Here is a 17,687-nt window from a genome sequence, read left to right on the forward strand (position 1 = left end):
TCTTTTTTTAAATGTTATTTGATAAGTGGATGCATTTAGTGCCATCATCAGGTCAAAAATGATAACTTCAGCTGCACTAGCTGTAGTAATTAGCAAAGCAGGCCACAGCGCTCAACTAAGATGGTGAGCATGGTAAACTTGTTAGCATTGTGCCCTGCTTTGGTTGACCCCTCTAGATGGCGCTCTTGGTTTAAAGGGAAAGAAAGATACTTTGGTAAGACTTTACAATAACCATCTAAGTTATGTTTATAGATGGTTAATAAACCAAATATTAACCATTTACAAAGTAATATAATAAGGGCTACATATTTAATCTTTATAGATGTTTGACAACCATTTTCTTAAAGCTATACAAATCATTTGGAAATCATTAACAAATACTTAAAATAGTGTTTGAAATGTTATGAGTGCAACTATGAACCATTAATAGTCAATTGATAAACATTATTAATTATAATTGAATTGTTTGTTAATGGTAAAGTAACTATTAACTTGCATTAATAAACTAACCATTTGCCATTTATAAATGATGATTTAACATTAATAAACCATCTATTTACCATTTATAAATGATGGTTATTGTAAAGTATTACAGATACGTTCAACAGAGAGTGCCATCTAGAGGGCTCAGAAAATAAAGAAAATGGTCACTAAGCTTTGCAAAGCTTCATTCGGCCATCACTACGGTAGAATCATTACAATGGTGTCTTAAAGTACAAACTAAATTCTGCCAAATTACTGACTAAATATTGTGAATTAATGCCCATAAGTTAACATTGATATGGTGGCAGCGGTACTGGCAGTAGTATTTTGATGCACAAGGAAAACAGCTCTGCATACATTTCGTACACTGAAATAATTCAGTAAATGATAAAGAGCTTGAAGTTTATTAATTGCAGGCACAAAACTGATCAGCAGAAAGCTGGTCAAAATCCAGCAACGCCATGGTGGAATTTCTCTTTCAGCATAAAATATACAAATATATTCCTCAAAATAAGAGAAATGCTCTTATACAAACAGTCTACACGTTGACTTCAGCCTTTGATGGGGAAGAAGCTTCAAAATCAAACAGCAAGGAGAGGCTATGCCATTATCAGACACCCTGGTTCAGTAGTATTTTGATTCCCAGTGGCCTCGATGCAGTGTATTTACCTGTCTGTGAACCCATTTAAAGGTACATTGATAAATGCAATGAGTGAAAAGAAATCCAAATGGTAAGGTTACCACTTTTTTCTCTATAACTGGTTGGCTGCAGTCTGAAAAATGTCAAAGCAATGGATTTCACAAAGGTTTTTCCCGAATAATATATAAATAAACAGGTGAATACACTGGAATAAGGTGACTGAAAAACATTTATTTTCCCTATTTCCCCTGCCATAATAATCCCAGAGATTCTTGATGCAGTAGTGCACATTAACTCCAGAGCATTCAGTTGTACCAATCACATCACAGCATAAAGCCGTGTCCAGACACACAGACAAATCTAATCTCTTCAAACAATATAAACCGCTACTGCGGGCTGTGATATTTACAACAGCAAGGAAAAAACATTAAGGCATTTATAAAACACTTCTGTACATCACAAAGCAAGTAAGGGCATACATTCTGCAGATATGTGATTTTTTTTCTAAGCTAATTAACTTTAAGTCAAATGGGGACGGACAGGCTTTGAACTTAAATAACAAGGTACAAGATATGTAAAGCTTTTAAATGGGTAAACCTACCTGAAATGGAATGAGAGCAGATTATTAGGCTTGTGGAGACACCTCAAATGGCACATGACATGTAGCAGCCGTTACAAAACTTCTATAAGAAGAAAGCACATGAGGGTAGCATGGCACATTCAGCTTACTTAATGGAAAAACAGCAGGAGAGACCATGTATTCTGTACAGAAACCTGATACTGCAGCAAAATATCAACTAGCATTTGGCCTCTGGTCATTTATCTTTCTGTTCTGTATCAATATCCTGCAATAAAAGAGGGAGAAATTCATTGATTTCAAGAAAAAATGAAAGTGATACATTCTTTAGGTGCAACAGTAATTAGTAAAGGTTCACCTCAGAGAGAAAAGCTTTACAAAAACATCAGAGACGCAGGCGATCAGGTTCAATCAAATTCAATATTAGTCAAGGCAGAGAGAGAAATATAAAGTAGGACTAGTAGAGGTCTCCACTGAAGACTGAAAAATAGAGGCCTTTGTTTAAACATCCTGTCATAGAAAATTCCACAGCATAGACATGAATTTCCAGTGGAATAAACCAGCTGTCCAGGCGTCTGCAGTGACCAGTGTGCAGACGATTCTGCAGACGTACCGCTGGGCTGAAGAAGACACGACAAACAATCAATGTTCCGAAGTGAAGCCTCTCTTTCCGACACTTCACATAAAATCATCACTGCACTGAATGGAAGTCAGCAGACACAGACACAGTCAAGTTCATTCAAGTGAGGAAAGGCTTCCTTGAAAGGATCGTTCATGTTTGATTTGAGGAGGATGAGGGGCTCAGCAGAGTTACAGACAACATACTTGGACTTACTATCTCAGTTTCCGTCAAAGTTTAAACCGATCAAGTTTAAATTGCTGAATTGAAAAAAACTATTTGATGCAACTTCTAACACAATTACAAAGTTATTTGATGTTTATAAGGGGTCACTGAAGTATCACTGAACTGTATGTTAAATAAATACTGACAAAGGTTTGGCATGAGTGAACCGCTGAATGATTTAGTGACGCAGTACTTTTAAAGGAATAGTTTAACATTTTTAGGGAATTGGCTTATTTTGGTTAAAAGTTAGATGAAAAGACTGATACCACTCAGAGTCCATTAAATATGAAGGAGACTATCTAGCTGGCTAGGAGGTTAGCTTATCATAAAATGAATGCTAGAAACGGCTAGCCTGGCTCTGCTCAAAGGTACATACCAGCACCTTTAGAGCTCATAAGTCTCATTTGTACAAAAAAATGAAGTGTAAAAATCACAAGTTGTGTTATTTTATTTTTTAACCGTTTGACAGAGCCAGGCTAGCGTTTCCCCCTTTGGGTTAGTCTTTGTGCTAAGCTAAACTAAGTGTCCCATCTGTGGCTTAATATTTACCAGGCATTAAAGATATATCCTGATAAATAAGACTACAGTTAGCGGCTGGAAACAGCTCATTTCGCATCAAAAGGTAATAAACTATCCACTTCAGACAGAGCCAGGCTAGTAATTTCCTCCTTATGTGCTAAAGCTAGGCTAAGCTAACCGACTGTTGTGTGTAGTGTTATATTTTACAGACAGATTTTTACAGAGTAGTATTGATCCTTTTATCTAACTCGCCACCAAAAAGCAAATCAAATATATTTTCTAGAATTTCAAATGTTTTTTTTAATAATTATTGTCACAACTCCTATGAAAAGACCAAAATAAACAATGTTTATTGTACTAAGAAGTATTGCCTGCGTATCCTGGTTTATCTCAGTCCTCTGTATTGTAGAGCCTAATTTTTGTACAAAAACAACTGAAAAGACATCAGTGAGTCACACTTGCAATGTTGTGACAAATCGGCTTATTACCATTACCACACACGCTGTCGTTTATTTTGACTCAATCCCACACACACACCATCCTGCTGTGCAAATACTCACTAGTGCACCAAATGTGTATTTATCCACCACTGAAAATACTTTCCAACAAATGCCCTATTTATTACTATTTGACTAACATTTCCTTACAACTTATGTAATTGTAAGAATTTAATAAAAACATTTTTTTTTTAAATTAAAGTGTATACACAGAATGGTGAAGTCGAAAGCACTGGGAGATGGACATACTCATAATGATGTTGATCTTTTCATATGATTTGTTGACAATAAGAAAACATAACCAGCTTTATCCGTTTGTCATACAATAATAATAATGAAAATAATAATGAAAATAATAACGCTACCTCATAGAATAAAGTGGGGGAAAAGACAGAACCAGAGGATCATATATTAGTAAATTATGTGATTAATTAACAGGCTTTTATGGTTCACAGTATATAGCGGTGCATAATGGCTCTGAGTAACGACACAAAGGCTACTTTGGCGCTTTAAGAACACATTGCCAATTTTGTATTGGTACGGGTGGCCAGAACTGACTTTGATTTTCTGGATTAGGCTCATTAAAAGTGTATGTTCAAACAGGTTAAACAGGGGGATCGGTTTGCAATTGATTGTGGGAGCCAACATCAAGCTCCTGTTTGACAGAGATTTACTCTATAAATCACACCATAAGCACTACCAACGCTGGTGTTATTCATCTTTGCAAAACACTGCATATACATATTGTTGTGCATGTGCAGATGTGCTGAACGGACATGAGCTAATTGTAACTCTTCTCTACTTGCTCCATGTGGTGGGCCAAGGTACTCGCACCTCTGAATCTGGTAGGGACACATTTCAAGGACACTTTAGCAGAGCACATATTGCTGATACCAGTCTCAACACAGTGGAGAAAGGAGCGTATCTTCCTCAACTCTTCAGCATGGCGTTGTCTCCCTCCCTGAATCTCCTCCCTCATCACTGAAGGTCCTGCTGAACCTGCAGAGTCTGCTCTTGCCCTCCCTCTTCCTCTCATCCCTGCTTTTTATTTCCCTGCTTGGCACTTCCACTGTAAAGTGGCTGTTGCTGTCCTCTCCTTTCACAGAAGAAGACGAGGGCTCGGAAGGTGAAGTCTCCTCCGGCACCTGGGAGGTTGTGGGTATCTGGGAGCTGCTGGGAAACACAGGGGGTGAGATCGGGGACAGGGGCCCCAAGGGGGAGTAACGTCTCAAGGAAACACCCTTTAGGTTAACAGCAAGCTCCAGAACCAGTTTTCGAGATGCCCGGGTGGGGCATGGGGGTACAGGGGTTTCCTGGGGAGTGGGAGGGGGTCCACTATGGGCAGAATAGTCACTCTGAACAGGGGTTTGGGGCTCAGACTGTGGAGCCCTGCTGCTGTCCCTGCTGACAGGTGACAGTTCCTCCTCTTCTTGACTGTCTTCTACTGACTGCAAGGAGAGAGGTGATGCAGGGCTCTCTGGAGTGCAGGAATGCAGGTCCATGGTAGCTGAACAGCAAGAGCCCGACATACCCAATACGTCATCCCCGAGCCCACCTCCAGACCTGGCCCTTGCCTGGGACCCCTGCACACCCACAGTTCGGTAGCTATGGAGGCCCAGTGTGATCTGCGTGGGTCCAGGGGAGTCAAGCAGGGGGGCGTGGCCTCTGGTTCGCCCTCCACTGTGGAAAAGGCGACTCCACAGATGGCCAAGACGGCGACGAGAGGAGGAGGAGGTGGAGCGACGTGTAGAGTGACGTCTGATCTGTCTGCGCATCGCCAACCGCAGGTTCTGTAACACGGAGGCCTGGAGGAGGAGAGCAGGCGGAGAGAAAGTGTTTTTATCTATCAAGTAGATAGGACTCAAGCAAAAAATACATAATGTGTTTATTTATTCTTTTAACTTATTATCTAATATTTACAAACTAAGCTAAATGACGGCTGGCTGTAGCTTGAGATTTACCAAGATCTAAAAACAGTGCATCAACATCTCAGTCCAGAAAAGAAAGAAAATAATGGAAACATGTTTTGTGTACTCAATCAATTACAATAGCTTTTGCTTTAATGCACAGGTGGCCCTATTGGGTATTCACTGTTGGGAATTTCAGCGTTTGCTGTAACCAAAATTAAATTAAAAAGAGACCTACATCTGTGTTTAAATTGCAGTACTGCTTCTGGTTACCAAAATTGCAAAAAAATTTAAGTCAGCAGCAAACTCAGAGTCTGAAAGTAAAGCCAATGCACAAGTGCCTCAAACCTGTGTTTCTTTCTGCTCCACTGGCTGCAAAACGTCTGATTGCATAGAAGTCTATGTGAAAACGACCCTACTTCTCACTTTATGACCTCAGTTGAGCAAATTACTATTACAGTTAATGGAAACTAAGCATGCACTTTACTAATCAAGCTAGCTAGCTAGCTTAGCTGGTACCTTTGCATTTGCTATGCTAATGGTCATTGGCCCTGTCAGGCTGGTAACCTGTTCAACGTTTTTGGCCAAAATGCCAAACTAAAGGCTTAAAAACAGTAGTCCACAAACCAATGGGTGATGTTCTGGTAGCTACTTTCAATTCCTTCATACAGTCAATGGGTGGTAACAGCTGTCAGTAATCCTGAGTTTTAGGAAAAGGAGGGTCAAAGAGTATATTACTCTGTGCAAATGGCATTACCTGGGTGGGGTTGTAAACTGGGAAGTCCTCCACTGGAGGGATGAGACCCTGGGCAATTAACTGACCATATGAAGGGGGAGCTTCTCTCTGAACAAACTCAGCCTCCATGCGAGTCATCTGAGTCTCAAAAGCTCTGCAAGGGTGAGAAGAAAGAAGGAGAACAGACAGACAGCAGAACAGGGGAAAGGAGAAAAAAGTGAAAAAATCTTAAGAAACCTTGTTTATAGTACATACTCAGCAGAGTTGGTTGCATCTGCACCATCAATAGCACTAAAATGCAATGACAGACTGTGAGACACATTGTGTGTTTGGACCCAGATACACAGTATACTGAGGTGTTGCGTCCCTACCTGTACTCTCTGCTCCTGAGGGAGTGGAGTTTGAGTGCACACCCGAGGGCAATAACTAGCAGGAGACTGCAGACCAGACTGCCGATCAGGGCGGCCGTGATTACTTTCCTTGGCACCGCTGCCAGGCAGTCTCTCTCATCGCTCCCGTCTAAGCAGTCCTCCTGGCCGTCACAGCGCCACGTCTCAAAGATGCACAGGTTAGTCCCACAGTGGAAGTTTCCAGGTTGGCAGTCGTAGCAGTTTTTCTCGTCTGACCCATCTGGACACCTCTTCTGGTTGTTGCAGCGCTCGGAGGCAGGGTAGCACACTCCAGTACCGCCCTCGCAGGGGAACTCTCCGTCTGGACAGGTCGGGCAGGCCTCCTCGTCGCGGCCAGATGGGCAGTGCCAGTAGCCGTCGCAGCGTTGGCGTTCTGAGTAGCAGCCCTGATCACTGCCACAGGGACGCTCCCCGGGAAAACAGTAACCTTTGACCTGGGAAAGGAGAGGAAAAATACATCACTGTCTAGACACCGAGAGGACGACTTGTTCTTTTCTTGATTTACTGTGGTATGCAACAGCAGAACAGCTTCTCTCTCTCTCTTAACCACACAAATCAGAAGTGTTGATTCTTACATGTAGACAGAAATGATATCAGGAACCCAAAAGAAACATTCAGTATTGACAGAGAAATGTAGCTGGGAAGCTTATTTTTTAAAGGATTATGCTATAAATTGTGAGAGACAGATGGAAGATGAATGAAGGATTTAAATCTATAAACAGTGGAACAAGTTTTCTGAAAAACAGGATGCATTATTCCCAGTTTGCAATACCTGGTATGTGGCATTGAAGCCATGTCCAGGACTGTGAGGCTGGGCCATGTACAAAACACTCATCTGTCCCCGACTGGACTCCAGCAGCGCCGGGCGTCTGTTGTTATGATACGACAACACCTGTAAGAGGTGCTCTGCACGCTGCAACAGACCATCGTACACATGCAGCGAGTCCCCGGGCCCCAGCTGCAGGTCCAGCTGCAGCACGATGGGCTTCGGGTCCTGGGTGTCCAATGACCACGAACACCTCAGCTCAGCCACGGCGCTCCTGTTAGCCCGGAAAAAATCTGGGGATGCGAAGGAGCCGTAGAAGTTCCACAGATGTTTGCCACAGGTGGTGTCGGGGCAACCCAGCTCGTCTGTTCCATCGGGACAGTCACGGGCTCCGTTGCAGCGTAGGGCAGAAGGCATACAGCGGGTGGACTGACCCTCGGTGCAGGGGAGGGAGCCGAAGGGGCAGAGGCCTGGCCGGGCCTCTGTTGGAGGAGGGGAGCAGCTGCGTTCGTCTGTTGCATCTCCACATTCATCCTGACCGTTGCACTTCCAGGAGCGAGGAAGACACTTCCCGTTCCCACACAGGAATTCATCTGACTGACAGCTGCTCTGACCCAGGTGACCTACAGAGAAAATAAAGAGACAGATTGCAACACCAGCAACTTTGCCTGATATCAGACAGAATTTTTAATCTCATTGCACTCGGTTTCTATCTCTAGATACAGGGGAGGGGATTCAGTTTGTCCCAACCAATCACTGGAGGCCGGTCTATACCCTCAAACTAAACATTATTTAAAATCAAAACTGGAGTCTAGCCATGCCATTACTATGGTTTTAAGAAGGGAGCAAAGTAAAAGCACACTAAGATGGCGGCCCATACTGAGAAGACATGCTGGCTGTAGCTCAACGTTAAGGAAGGATCCTCAAACGGCCGAATTTCAAGGACACTACGTCATCGACATCCACCGAAGGACTGTCCCAATGTCCAGGATCCTCCAGAGGACAGAGTCCTTCTTTTGCCCAAATTCCAATGATGCTTGTGTGTGTCCTCCGCGTACACCGCATACCTGACGATACTTTCAGTTTACATTCAATATTTGTTGTCACATAACTTGCAAAACTTGTGTTCAAAGTCAAGCAAAAACATATGCACAAACAAATGCCAGTAGATCAAGCTACAAGATAACTTACATCATCTTGATACAGTGCCAGTTAAGTCAATTGATGCAGTCTCAGTCTGCTAAAGTTATGAATTGTTAATTCATATATGCGTCAGATGATGTACTATGTGCAAAGTATATGTAGCTATGCCATTCAGAAATAAACATTTGTTTACTGTGTTAAGGGGACCGACAGTCCGCGATTATCTTATAAATAACTGTTAATGTACTGTACTGTAAAATTAAGAAAGAGGAACAGAACACATCTCCATGGTGAATTATGCTTTTATGAAACTGAGAAGCGGCTAAATTCAGCCAGCATCAGTGAAATATTCAGGTTTAATCCACTTTGTGGCTTTTACTTGCTAAATCGTGGGGATTCAACTTTAAAGCATCTTCTTCCATTTCCACAAATATGTGGAAGAGTGCTGATGCCAAAGACACATCCATGTCGTGAACTGGTTTTGAAATTGCAGCGCTGAATTTATGCATGACCGTCCAATTTCGCAATGACGCACACCTACACACTGAAGGCTGTTCCATTTGTGCGTTATTACAGTGATAGGAAGGACTCTGGCCTTGCATCTGAAGGACCCGACTCTGAAGGAAGGATCCTCCCAAGGAAGGATCCTTGACTTTGGGATACAGCTGCTGTCTATGTAAAGTCACAGCTTGACAACGGCATTAATCCTGCCTGTGACGCTGATTGGCTAATCATTAGTTCCCCCGCGGGGCTCATCGGATCGATTGTTTTTTAACTGAGTAACTGCTGTTTCATGTCATGATGCCAGACAAATTAGACAACTCTGTTGAGTTGGCAGATTCAAAGGTCTGGGCCCCGGCAACAGGCAGCCAACACTAAAGAGAAATAACACAAACTGACACGTTAGCATTTAGTTAATGATCTCCATAATGCATAAAAGCTGGGTCTTTTGTTACACCCCATAGCCACATTAAAATGTGAAAATGGAAAGCATCTGTAATCACTTAAGAAGCACTAGATTACTTACACAATATTACCATATGTGTATTATTAACAATGTGATTTTTTCATATATCACAATTATTGTCAACACCTGTCCTCTTGTATAGGCCAATAGTAATATTCTGGAGCCTAAACAGAGCTAACAGTGGCTGCTGACAATGTAAGACTGTTCTATGCAAAATCACAGAAATAATATACCAAAGTAATAAAACACAGCCACATAGAGGTAATTGTATTAGTTCGTGTAATGAATGCAGATATTAAGATATGGCTTCATAAGCCATCGTTCCACCATCATTCCATTCAAAGCTCTGGTGATTTTTCTTCATTGTAACTCACAATTTAATTTGTATTTTTCAAATTGTTTACAAAATTTGATTTCACAGATTTACAGATTGGATAAAAGACAATCTCAACATCCTCCTTCAGCCAGCTTACCTCTGATGTAGGAGAGACGGAAGCCCTGGGCTTGCCCTGAGCTGTTTGCCTGAGAGTGGAAAAAGAGCCAAACACGCCCCCTGGTGGAGATGAAAGGTGGAGGCAGCATGGAGCCACACAGCCTGGACTCCCCGTTCCTCGTAGGTGTTAGCGCGAGCCAGTCTCCCAGACAACTTCCCGACTCCGACACATCAAAGTTACGGAAACTAGAGCAGAGGATTGATGGTTTCAGGTGCTTACTCCGCAACAAATCTCATGTGTATATTCTGATGTGAGGGACTCTACCTGATGGTAATGACCTCTCCCTGACCTCCCTGGATATGCCAGCTGCAGTTGACACCAGGGGGGTAGTTTAAAGGCCAGGAGGGGCTGTAGATCACCCCCCTCCGCTCTGAGTGGACCTCCACCCGCTCACTGCAGCCTGCTGGGTAACAAAGAGACAGAGGAAGATGGAAACACACACATTAGTGAGGTTGGTTTCTGCAAACCTATTGTCTTTCTTTATGTTACCCCAACAAAACACTGAGCTGGAAGAAGTATGATCATTTTTAAGATAAATCTGTAAAAGAAGAGTACTCTACAGAGATTTATTTTTCAACAGTTATTATGAGACCAATATTATCGGTCGATATTTGCCTGTCAGAAGCATATCAAGTGTATATGCTGTCCAATATCTACCGTTATGACAACTTTTTTTTTTTACACAATATTTTTATTTTCTATTTTTTATTTTATTTTTTTTATAGTCAGCAATTGACTGACACCAAACAGTAATGTTTATTTAGCTATTTATTTTATTCCTATTTATTCTTTATTTTCTCAGTTATCTTTTATAAAATACATTGTATAATGTATAATAATGTATAACAATGTTAAATATTATTTAAGTTAAGTATATAAGTTTTATGTTTGAGAAAGTGGTAAAAAAAATCAGTGCACAATCCACATAGGTCACATCCACAGGTCTATTTTCATTCAAGCAAAAAAAAAGAAAAAAAGACTATATCAGCCACCATATTGGTAAAATCAGTATCGGCATCGGTCTCCAAAAAACCCATATCAGTGGGGCTCTAGTTATTATTCTCAATAACACAATAAAAAGACTTGGTTAATCTCTGGCTTCACTACATTCATGCATATAGGCAACATTCCCTTGAAAAATAACATGACAATTAATGAAGATAGACACTGAGAACACAACATAAAAAGCTAGTTGACTTTAAAAAGACATAAATACAATTATAAAGAGAACTGAAAGGAGTAGCGAAGGCTGGATGCAGGATTACATTTATGAAACAGGCAATACACTAAAAATCCGAATGTATTGTCGTGCCTTGATTGAAGGATTAGACTGGAAATATTTAATACAATTTCTGTTGTCAACAAACTCCATGATAAGGCCAAATCCAACATTGTGTTAGCTGTCTGACTATATTTGACCTGATCAGCCTGTCTGTTGCAACCTAGTGAAGTTGTAATTTGTTGTCTGACAACTGCTTCATTTTGGCTGTTCAGAAAACAAGGGGTGACGTCATGTGGCTACGCCCACGTTTTATGCAGTCTATGTTTTTTAAAATATTTTTTGGACAATAACTCAGCTGTAAGGCACAGAGGAATCTGATAAATTAGCTTTACAGAAGCTACCCAGAAAATTATTGTTACTTGGATCAAATCACTGATGGTTTTGATCTTTTCAGGGGATTTGTTAAAAAGAAAAACATCACCAGACTTTTGCTGACATATCGTATCTGTATCTCGTATCAGCTGTGACCTTTTTTCTAACAGAGCCTTTACGCAACCAGGAGCCGCATCATATCATCTGGAATCCTGAAGAGGGAAAAGGTGCACTACTTTTCACAAGAGATATGGTCTGTTCCTTTATTCATGATGAACTAAGAATTATGCATGCTCAGCAGTATCCATACTGCTACAGCCAGCCAGACAGACAGACAGCCAGACACACACACACACACAAACCACTCACTCATATTAAGTCCTTCATTCAATCTCCAGTGCAGAATTTATCATGATCTTAGCATACCAGTAGCGTTCAAAGGACCCTTTTGCGGCTGTATTCTATGTGCCTCGTTGAAAATGCACAATGATGCACAATGCTGTATAGGATTGTCATCTTTTCTCAGTGCAAAAACAAAGCCTTGACAAGACAAATGACCTTATTGCCTTTCAGGAGAGCTCTCTGCTGATCACATGGGGGCTAAAACAGAAGCAGGAGCAGTCAAACTGGCAGCCAAGGCAACAGCATCGCCTGCTGCCATCGCACCATCACTCCAGGGAACAACACACGGTGTGAGGAGGCCAAGAGGAGCTCTGGAAGGAAGACACAGACCTCTATGGAGCGCAGGCAACGGGTGCTATTGTCTTATAATAAGTAAAGGAACCAGGATCAAAGTTAGATTGTCTCACAGCTGTTTTAAAAAGCCTGGGCTTGATGCCAGAGCAGAGTACTGAGCCTACTAATAAGTTCAACTGTTGCATAAATGTAACAGAAAGGACTTCAATGTCTTATGCTGACAACAAGAATATCAAGCTGCTGTGTTTAATCATCTCATTACTGTTTAATGCCACAGGAGGAATGACACACGTGCAAAAAGAAGCTGTCTAACAAGCCTCTTAATTAACCAGAACCACAGAGACAGAACATTAGCCGAACTGCTTTACAGCGATTATCCAGCGTGGTCACACAGCAGAGAGCCGGCTCACTTCTGCTGATGCTGTGTGTTTGTTTCAAGCTTTCTTGATGAATCAGTGAAGTCAGCAGAGTGAAACAAGAGGGCGGGGGGAATCATTTAGAGCTCAGTGATGGATATCGACTACCCGGACACGGCTACCTTAGCACACACACACATACACACACACCAAATTGGACTGGACCAAGAAGTCTGAAAAGTAGAGCTGCACAATGTTGCTGTTAGGTGTGATGGGCTTCTTCACAACAGCAGGTGTTGTGATGATTTTTTCATGATCAATAAATGTAATGATTATACTGTGTGACTGCTGCTGACATTTCCTCTGGTTTCAAAGTTAAAGGTTGCCAAAAAAATTGATGGATTGAATGAAATATGGAGTTAATTGGTTTTTAGTTTCACATTCATGTTAATTTGTACATTTGTAGTAGAGTTAAATGGCGTGAGTATTGAGTGAGCTACTGTTTTCTTTCCTGCATCAACACAACTCTCTTTTAACTTTGACCTACTTTGCTGCTGATCTGTCAGTTGATTTACATTTCATTAAAGAAACAGCTTATCTATACACAGCAGCCTCAAAGGACCAGAATGCACTGCAGCCACTAGAAATTCAAACCAGGAACTAATTGCAACTAACTTCTGCTGCAAACAAGTTCTTCAAAATAGTCTAAAGAAATATAAGAGTTAGTAAATCACAACAACCAAACAGTTTGATAATAATATATTGTATAGTTTGTATCAGTCAGATATTCTCTTAAAGGTGCATTCCTTACGTGCTTAAAAAGTTAAACACTTGTGATATATCATCAGTGTTTAGATTGATTTGTGAGTGCAACTGGAGGTGAACAAATCCAAATTAAAAGGGACTTCACAAGATAATATATCCTTTTATTCATAATGGTGGATATAGCTCCTGTAACAGGTCTGGTGCCCATATTTGATCAGTTGGACGACTCTCAGATGATGTCATCATCGGTAGTGATCTTGCACTACAGATGTGACATCATGATATGTCAGTTTGGTTGACATCACCCCACCCAACTGAACACCCCTTCCTTCACCCCTCCCCTTCCAAGCATGATGAGAATCTATGGTGGCCTTCAGGTAACATAAAAATGCAAAAAAGGGCCTTTTGTAGAGCCTGTGTTTGTTTTGTCCATTCTAGGCTACTGTAGAAACATAGCGGTGCAACATGGCGGACTCTGTGGAAGAGGACCTTCTCTATGAAGCCAACAAAAACACATTAATTGATTGATCGATCGATTTATACCAATTGATAACCGTAAATCATACACACTGGTCCTTCGACTAAAAGGTGTAACACAATACCAAAAGAGTACACTTTAAGTAACAATCCTGCATTCAAAACCTAACTAGAATACAGAAGCGAATGAACCCCCAATATCAGGAGTATAAATACTCATTATGCAGAAAAATGTTCCCTGTGAGTGATATATTATTATAGTTGGAAAATATTAGATTGTCAATATTTTTTAAAAGGTAAAATCTTAAACTCAGAAGCAACCAGTAAATATAGCTGCTAAATAAATGTAGTGGAGCAGAGGCAGAAGAAACACAATAAAGTGAATGTACCGATGAGAGACAAACAAGTGGATTAAATGTTGTTTTTAGATTTCATTTTACTGTGTTTATTAATCCTCTTTCATCCATGTTGTTTGCAAAAACAAAATGTAACCCTTAAAGCTCTGAAAGTGCATCTAAAGCCACACTGGCAAGTATTGAAACAACGGGATAATGTTGATGGGTGGTGTGTGTGTGTGTGTGTGTGACAACTTGTTCTAAAGGTCTCCCCACAAACATCTCTTAAACGTGAAACAGTTGTCCCCAGTTTGGCAGCTTTCTCTATTATTATCTTGCCAATAAAACACAGGATATGATAACAGAGAGGGGGAGAGGGGGGAGGGGGTGGCTGCAGAGAAGCAGTGATGTAATGCTGATAGCAGCATCACATTTGTGAAAGAGCATCCATGTTTCCACACTAACCCTGATCATTTACCCACCACAGATCGATACCCCGGCAGGTTTCTGCCTCATCTCCGATATTCTCCCTCCATCCGATCACAACAATGCAAACACTTTGTCTTCATCCATCATTCCACTTTAGCAGAGGGACACAGGAGACAGTGGCCAGCACAATAACAACCACTCCAATCCGGGTGTGAACATCAGCTTTATAGGAGTGCTCTGCTTTGATCTTCAGTGGTGTTTTTTTTTTTTAAAACCTCCAATAATTATAAAAAGGCAAACAACCAAAACACTGAATTTTCTTGGTAGGCCTTATTTGAGTCTCTGGCATACAATTAATTAATTAATCAACAGGATTAACAGCACATATACATTAAATGTGGGTACAAATTTACATCTAAACATTGCAGCAGTGGGATTGTTATTTCTCACCTGCACTGAGCAGAGCAGAGCGGAACCACAGCAGTCCGAGCAGCAGCTCCGGCAGTCCCATGGCTCGGCCGGCGGGGACTTCTGCTTCTATCTCGGACACAACTTCCACGGATTGTTCGACATCTGTGTCCCCCGGAAAGGCTCCCGCATCTGTTCTCAGCTCTGACACTCTAAACGCTCCTCACTGTGGAAAAGCATTGTGTCCTTTGCAGCGGTAGCCAAGACACCAGGGTCAAGGTAGCTACGGCAAACCACCGTATCCGGTCAGCCTCTTCAAAATAAAAGCGATGTTTAAGCATTAGCTTGTAGCATTTTGGGAAACACCAACGTGCACCAGCATTTTGATGGCATACTTGGAAACCCAACTCGTCACACTGTTAAAATAATCGCCTAAGTCATTTTTTGTCTTTTTTTTTTTTTTTTTCCTAAATCATCTCCTCATGACGCCGGCCACCTATGGTAAAATCGCCTACATCCTCAGTGATCAGATCATGTGATTTTACCCCTTTAAGATCATCACTTCTTTGATAATTTGTCACATTCATAGGCATCAGATAAGAACCCAGCAAATAAGAGCTAGAGGGAGATTGTTTAGTTATCAGTTTAGTTTATCAGTGTTTTATTGTTGACACTAATATTGGTAACACTTTACTCTAAGGTGTCTACATAAGAGTGACATGAGCGTGTCATAAACATGACATGGGATGTGTCATGAACATTAATGACACTTTGAAGTAACATTAATGCTCATGATACTTGTCATGTCATGTTTCTGACAGGCTTGTGTGACTCTTATGTAGACCCCTTCAAAATAAAGTGTTACCATATCTTGCTTAAGTCACAAAGGCATGTTCAAAAATTGCCTAAGTTACATAATTTACACACAGTGTTATTACTATGCCAATAGCCATCCTTTGTTACATCCTTTTTGAGTGAAATGATCAATAAATGTCATGTTACACTTTTGGTTTTTTGTGTTTCCTGCAAAACCTGAAAAAATGAGTTTAGCGATTATTTTAACAGGGTGACGAAATGCATGTGATATATCATGAACTACTTGTACATGTATTCAAAGTCTACACATCTACACATGTCTGTTTGCCTCTTATCAAGCATTTTTACCTTTAATGATGAATTCAATCAGAGTGGGTTCAATTTGAATTTTCTGACACTGATACACATAATAAATACTTGATTTCCAACTGAAGAAGTCACAAATACATGATCAAAATCCATTGCAAAAATAAATCACAAACCTAATCGGCTGTGCACCTCTCAGTGAAAAGACCATAGAAAAAGACCTGTATGCTACCACAGAATGTATATAAAGACTTCAGGATATATGTATTCATTGTATGATCTGTACCCCCTTTACACATCTGAAAAATGATGGTAATATAGTAATGGTTGTTTTAGATGTATTTAGGTAAAAACGAAGCAGCATGGAGCCCTGCTGTCAGCTTTTCTCTAAAGTTTCCATGTCCAATTTAGTGTGTCAACTCTTTTTCAGCATAGGTAAAAATCACCATGACCAAGTGTAACATGATTTTACTTTTTTAAAAGAGATTTTTCAAATTTTGCAGTGTGCGTTTCAACATTTTTAATGGAATCTTTTGTCTTTACTGGGTTTTTTTGTGTATTTTTTATGTGTTTTTATCTGTATTTTTTTCATTTTTTTGTGTTTTTTTGTAATTGTTTGTTTTTGTTTTTTAATGTGTTTCTTGTGTGTTTTATGTATGTTTTTTGTGTCTTTTTTGAAATTGTGTGTGTTTTTTTGTTTCAAAATGTTGATCCAGTATGTCTAAATGACAAAATAATAATGAGGTGAGGTTGAGCTGAAAAAGATGATACCAGCATGGCATGGTAATTATTATTTAAGTTGCATATACAGGCAGAATAAAAAAGCCAAAAACCAACAAAATAGCCCCAAAGGGTTAAAGACATTAGAACGTGACTAAAGACATCGGGTCTTATTTTGAAGACATAAAAATCTAACTTCCGCTCTATTGGTGTCTCACTCTGTGTTCAACTTGCCACATCTCACAAGAAAAAGTGGTCCTCATTATTCTTTGTTTATGTCTTCTTCCGTCCTCACACCCGGATTGAATGTAAAAGAAACCGTTGGATAGAAACTGTAGACAACGTCCTAAAGTAGGCTGTAGATAGACCCGTAAACGATGTTAGCTTGTTTAAATGAAGAATGCATCCACGATACGGTTGCCTCATGATTTCTTCACCCAATCCCTCCATTGTAGTCTGACGGATTCTTGTTTCAGTAGGCCGTTTCACTGCCACCCCCATGTGGTCATATGTGTGTACTACAGACCTCTCTGACAAAGTGGATAGATATTAACAGAAAAATTATTTTCACGGAAACCACGGAGCGTATTTCTAGAGAGAGTAAGGTAAATATTTGTTTCAGACTTAATTCAAATCAAACAATGTTGAATAATAAATGACAGGAAAAAGTGTGACCATAATACAAAAGGCACCGCTGGGATTCGAACCCAGGATCTCCTGTTTACTAGACAGGCGCTTTAACCAACTAAGCCACGGCGCCGGGTGATGCATTTCGGGAAATAGGCCTTTATGAAGGCACTAT

At 40.6% G+C, this 17,687-nt stretch overlaps 1 protein-coding gene and 1 non-coding gene across 2 annotated transcripts; both read right to left on the reverse strand.

Moving 5' to 3' along the window:
• Positions 1–2,283: 2,283 nt before the first annotated feature.
• lrp3 (low density lipoprotein receptor-related protein 3) lies at positions 2,284–15,316 on the reverse strand. The gene is made up of 7 exons (XM_059358281.1): positions 15,086–15,316; positions 10,248–10,386; positions 9,963–10,168; positions 7,386–8,002; positions 6,575–7,047; positions 6,225–6,357; positions 2,284–5,365 (listed from the first exon to the last, which is right to left on the reverse strand). The coding sequence occupies exons 1-7, from the start codon at positions 15,144–15,146 to the stop codon at positions 4,499–4,501; spliced, it is 2,496 nt and encodes an 831-aa protein (XP_059214264.1). The 5' UTR covers positions 15,147–15,316; the 3' UTR covers positions 2,284–4,498.
• Positions 15,317–17,571: 2,255 nt separating this feature from the next.
• trnat-agu (transfer RNA threonine (anticodon AGU)) lies at positions 17,572–17,645 on the reverse strand. The gene has a single exon. It is a non-coding gene; the product is annotated as a tRNA-Thr (tRNA).
• Positions 17,646–17,687: the final 42 nt, after the last annotated feature.

The sequence above is a fragment of the Centropristis striata genome, chromosome 2 (assembly GCF_030273125.1).
Source record: "Centropristis striata isolate RG_2023a ecotype Rhode Island chromosome 2, C.striata_1.0, whole genome shotgun sequence".
NCBI lineage: Eukaryota > Metazoa > Chordata > Actinopteri > Perciformes > Serranidae > Centropristis > Centropristis striata.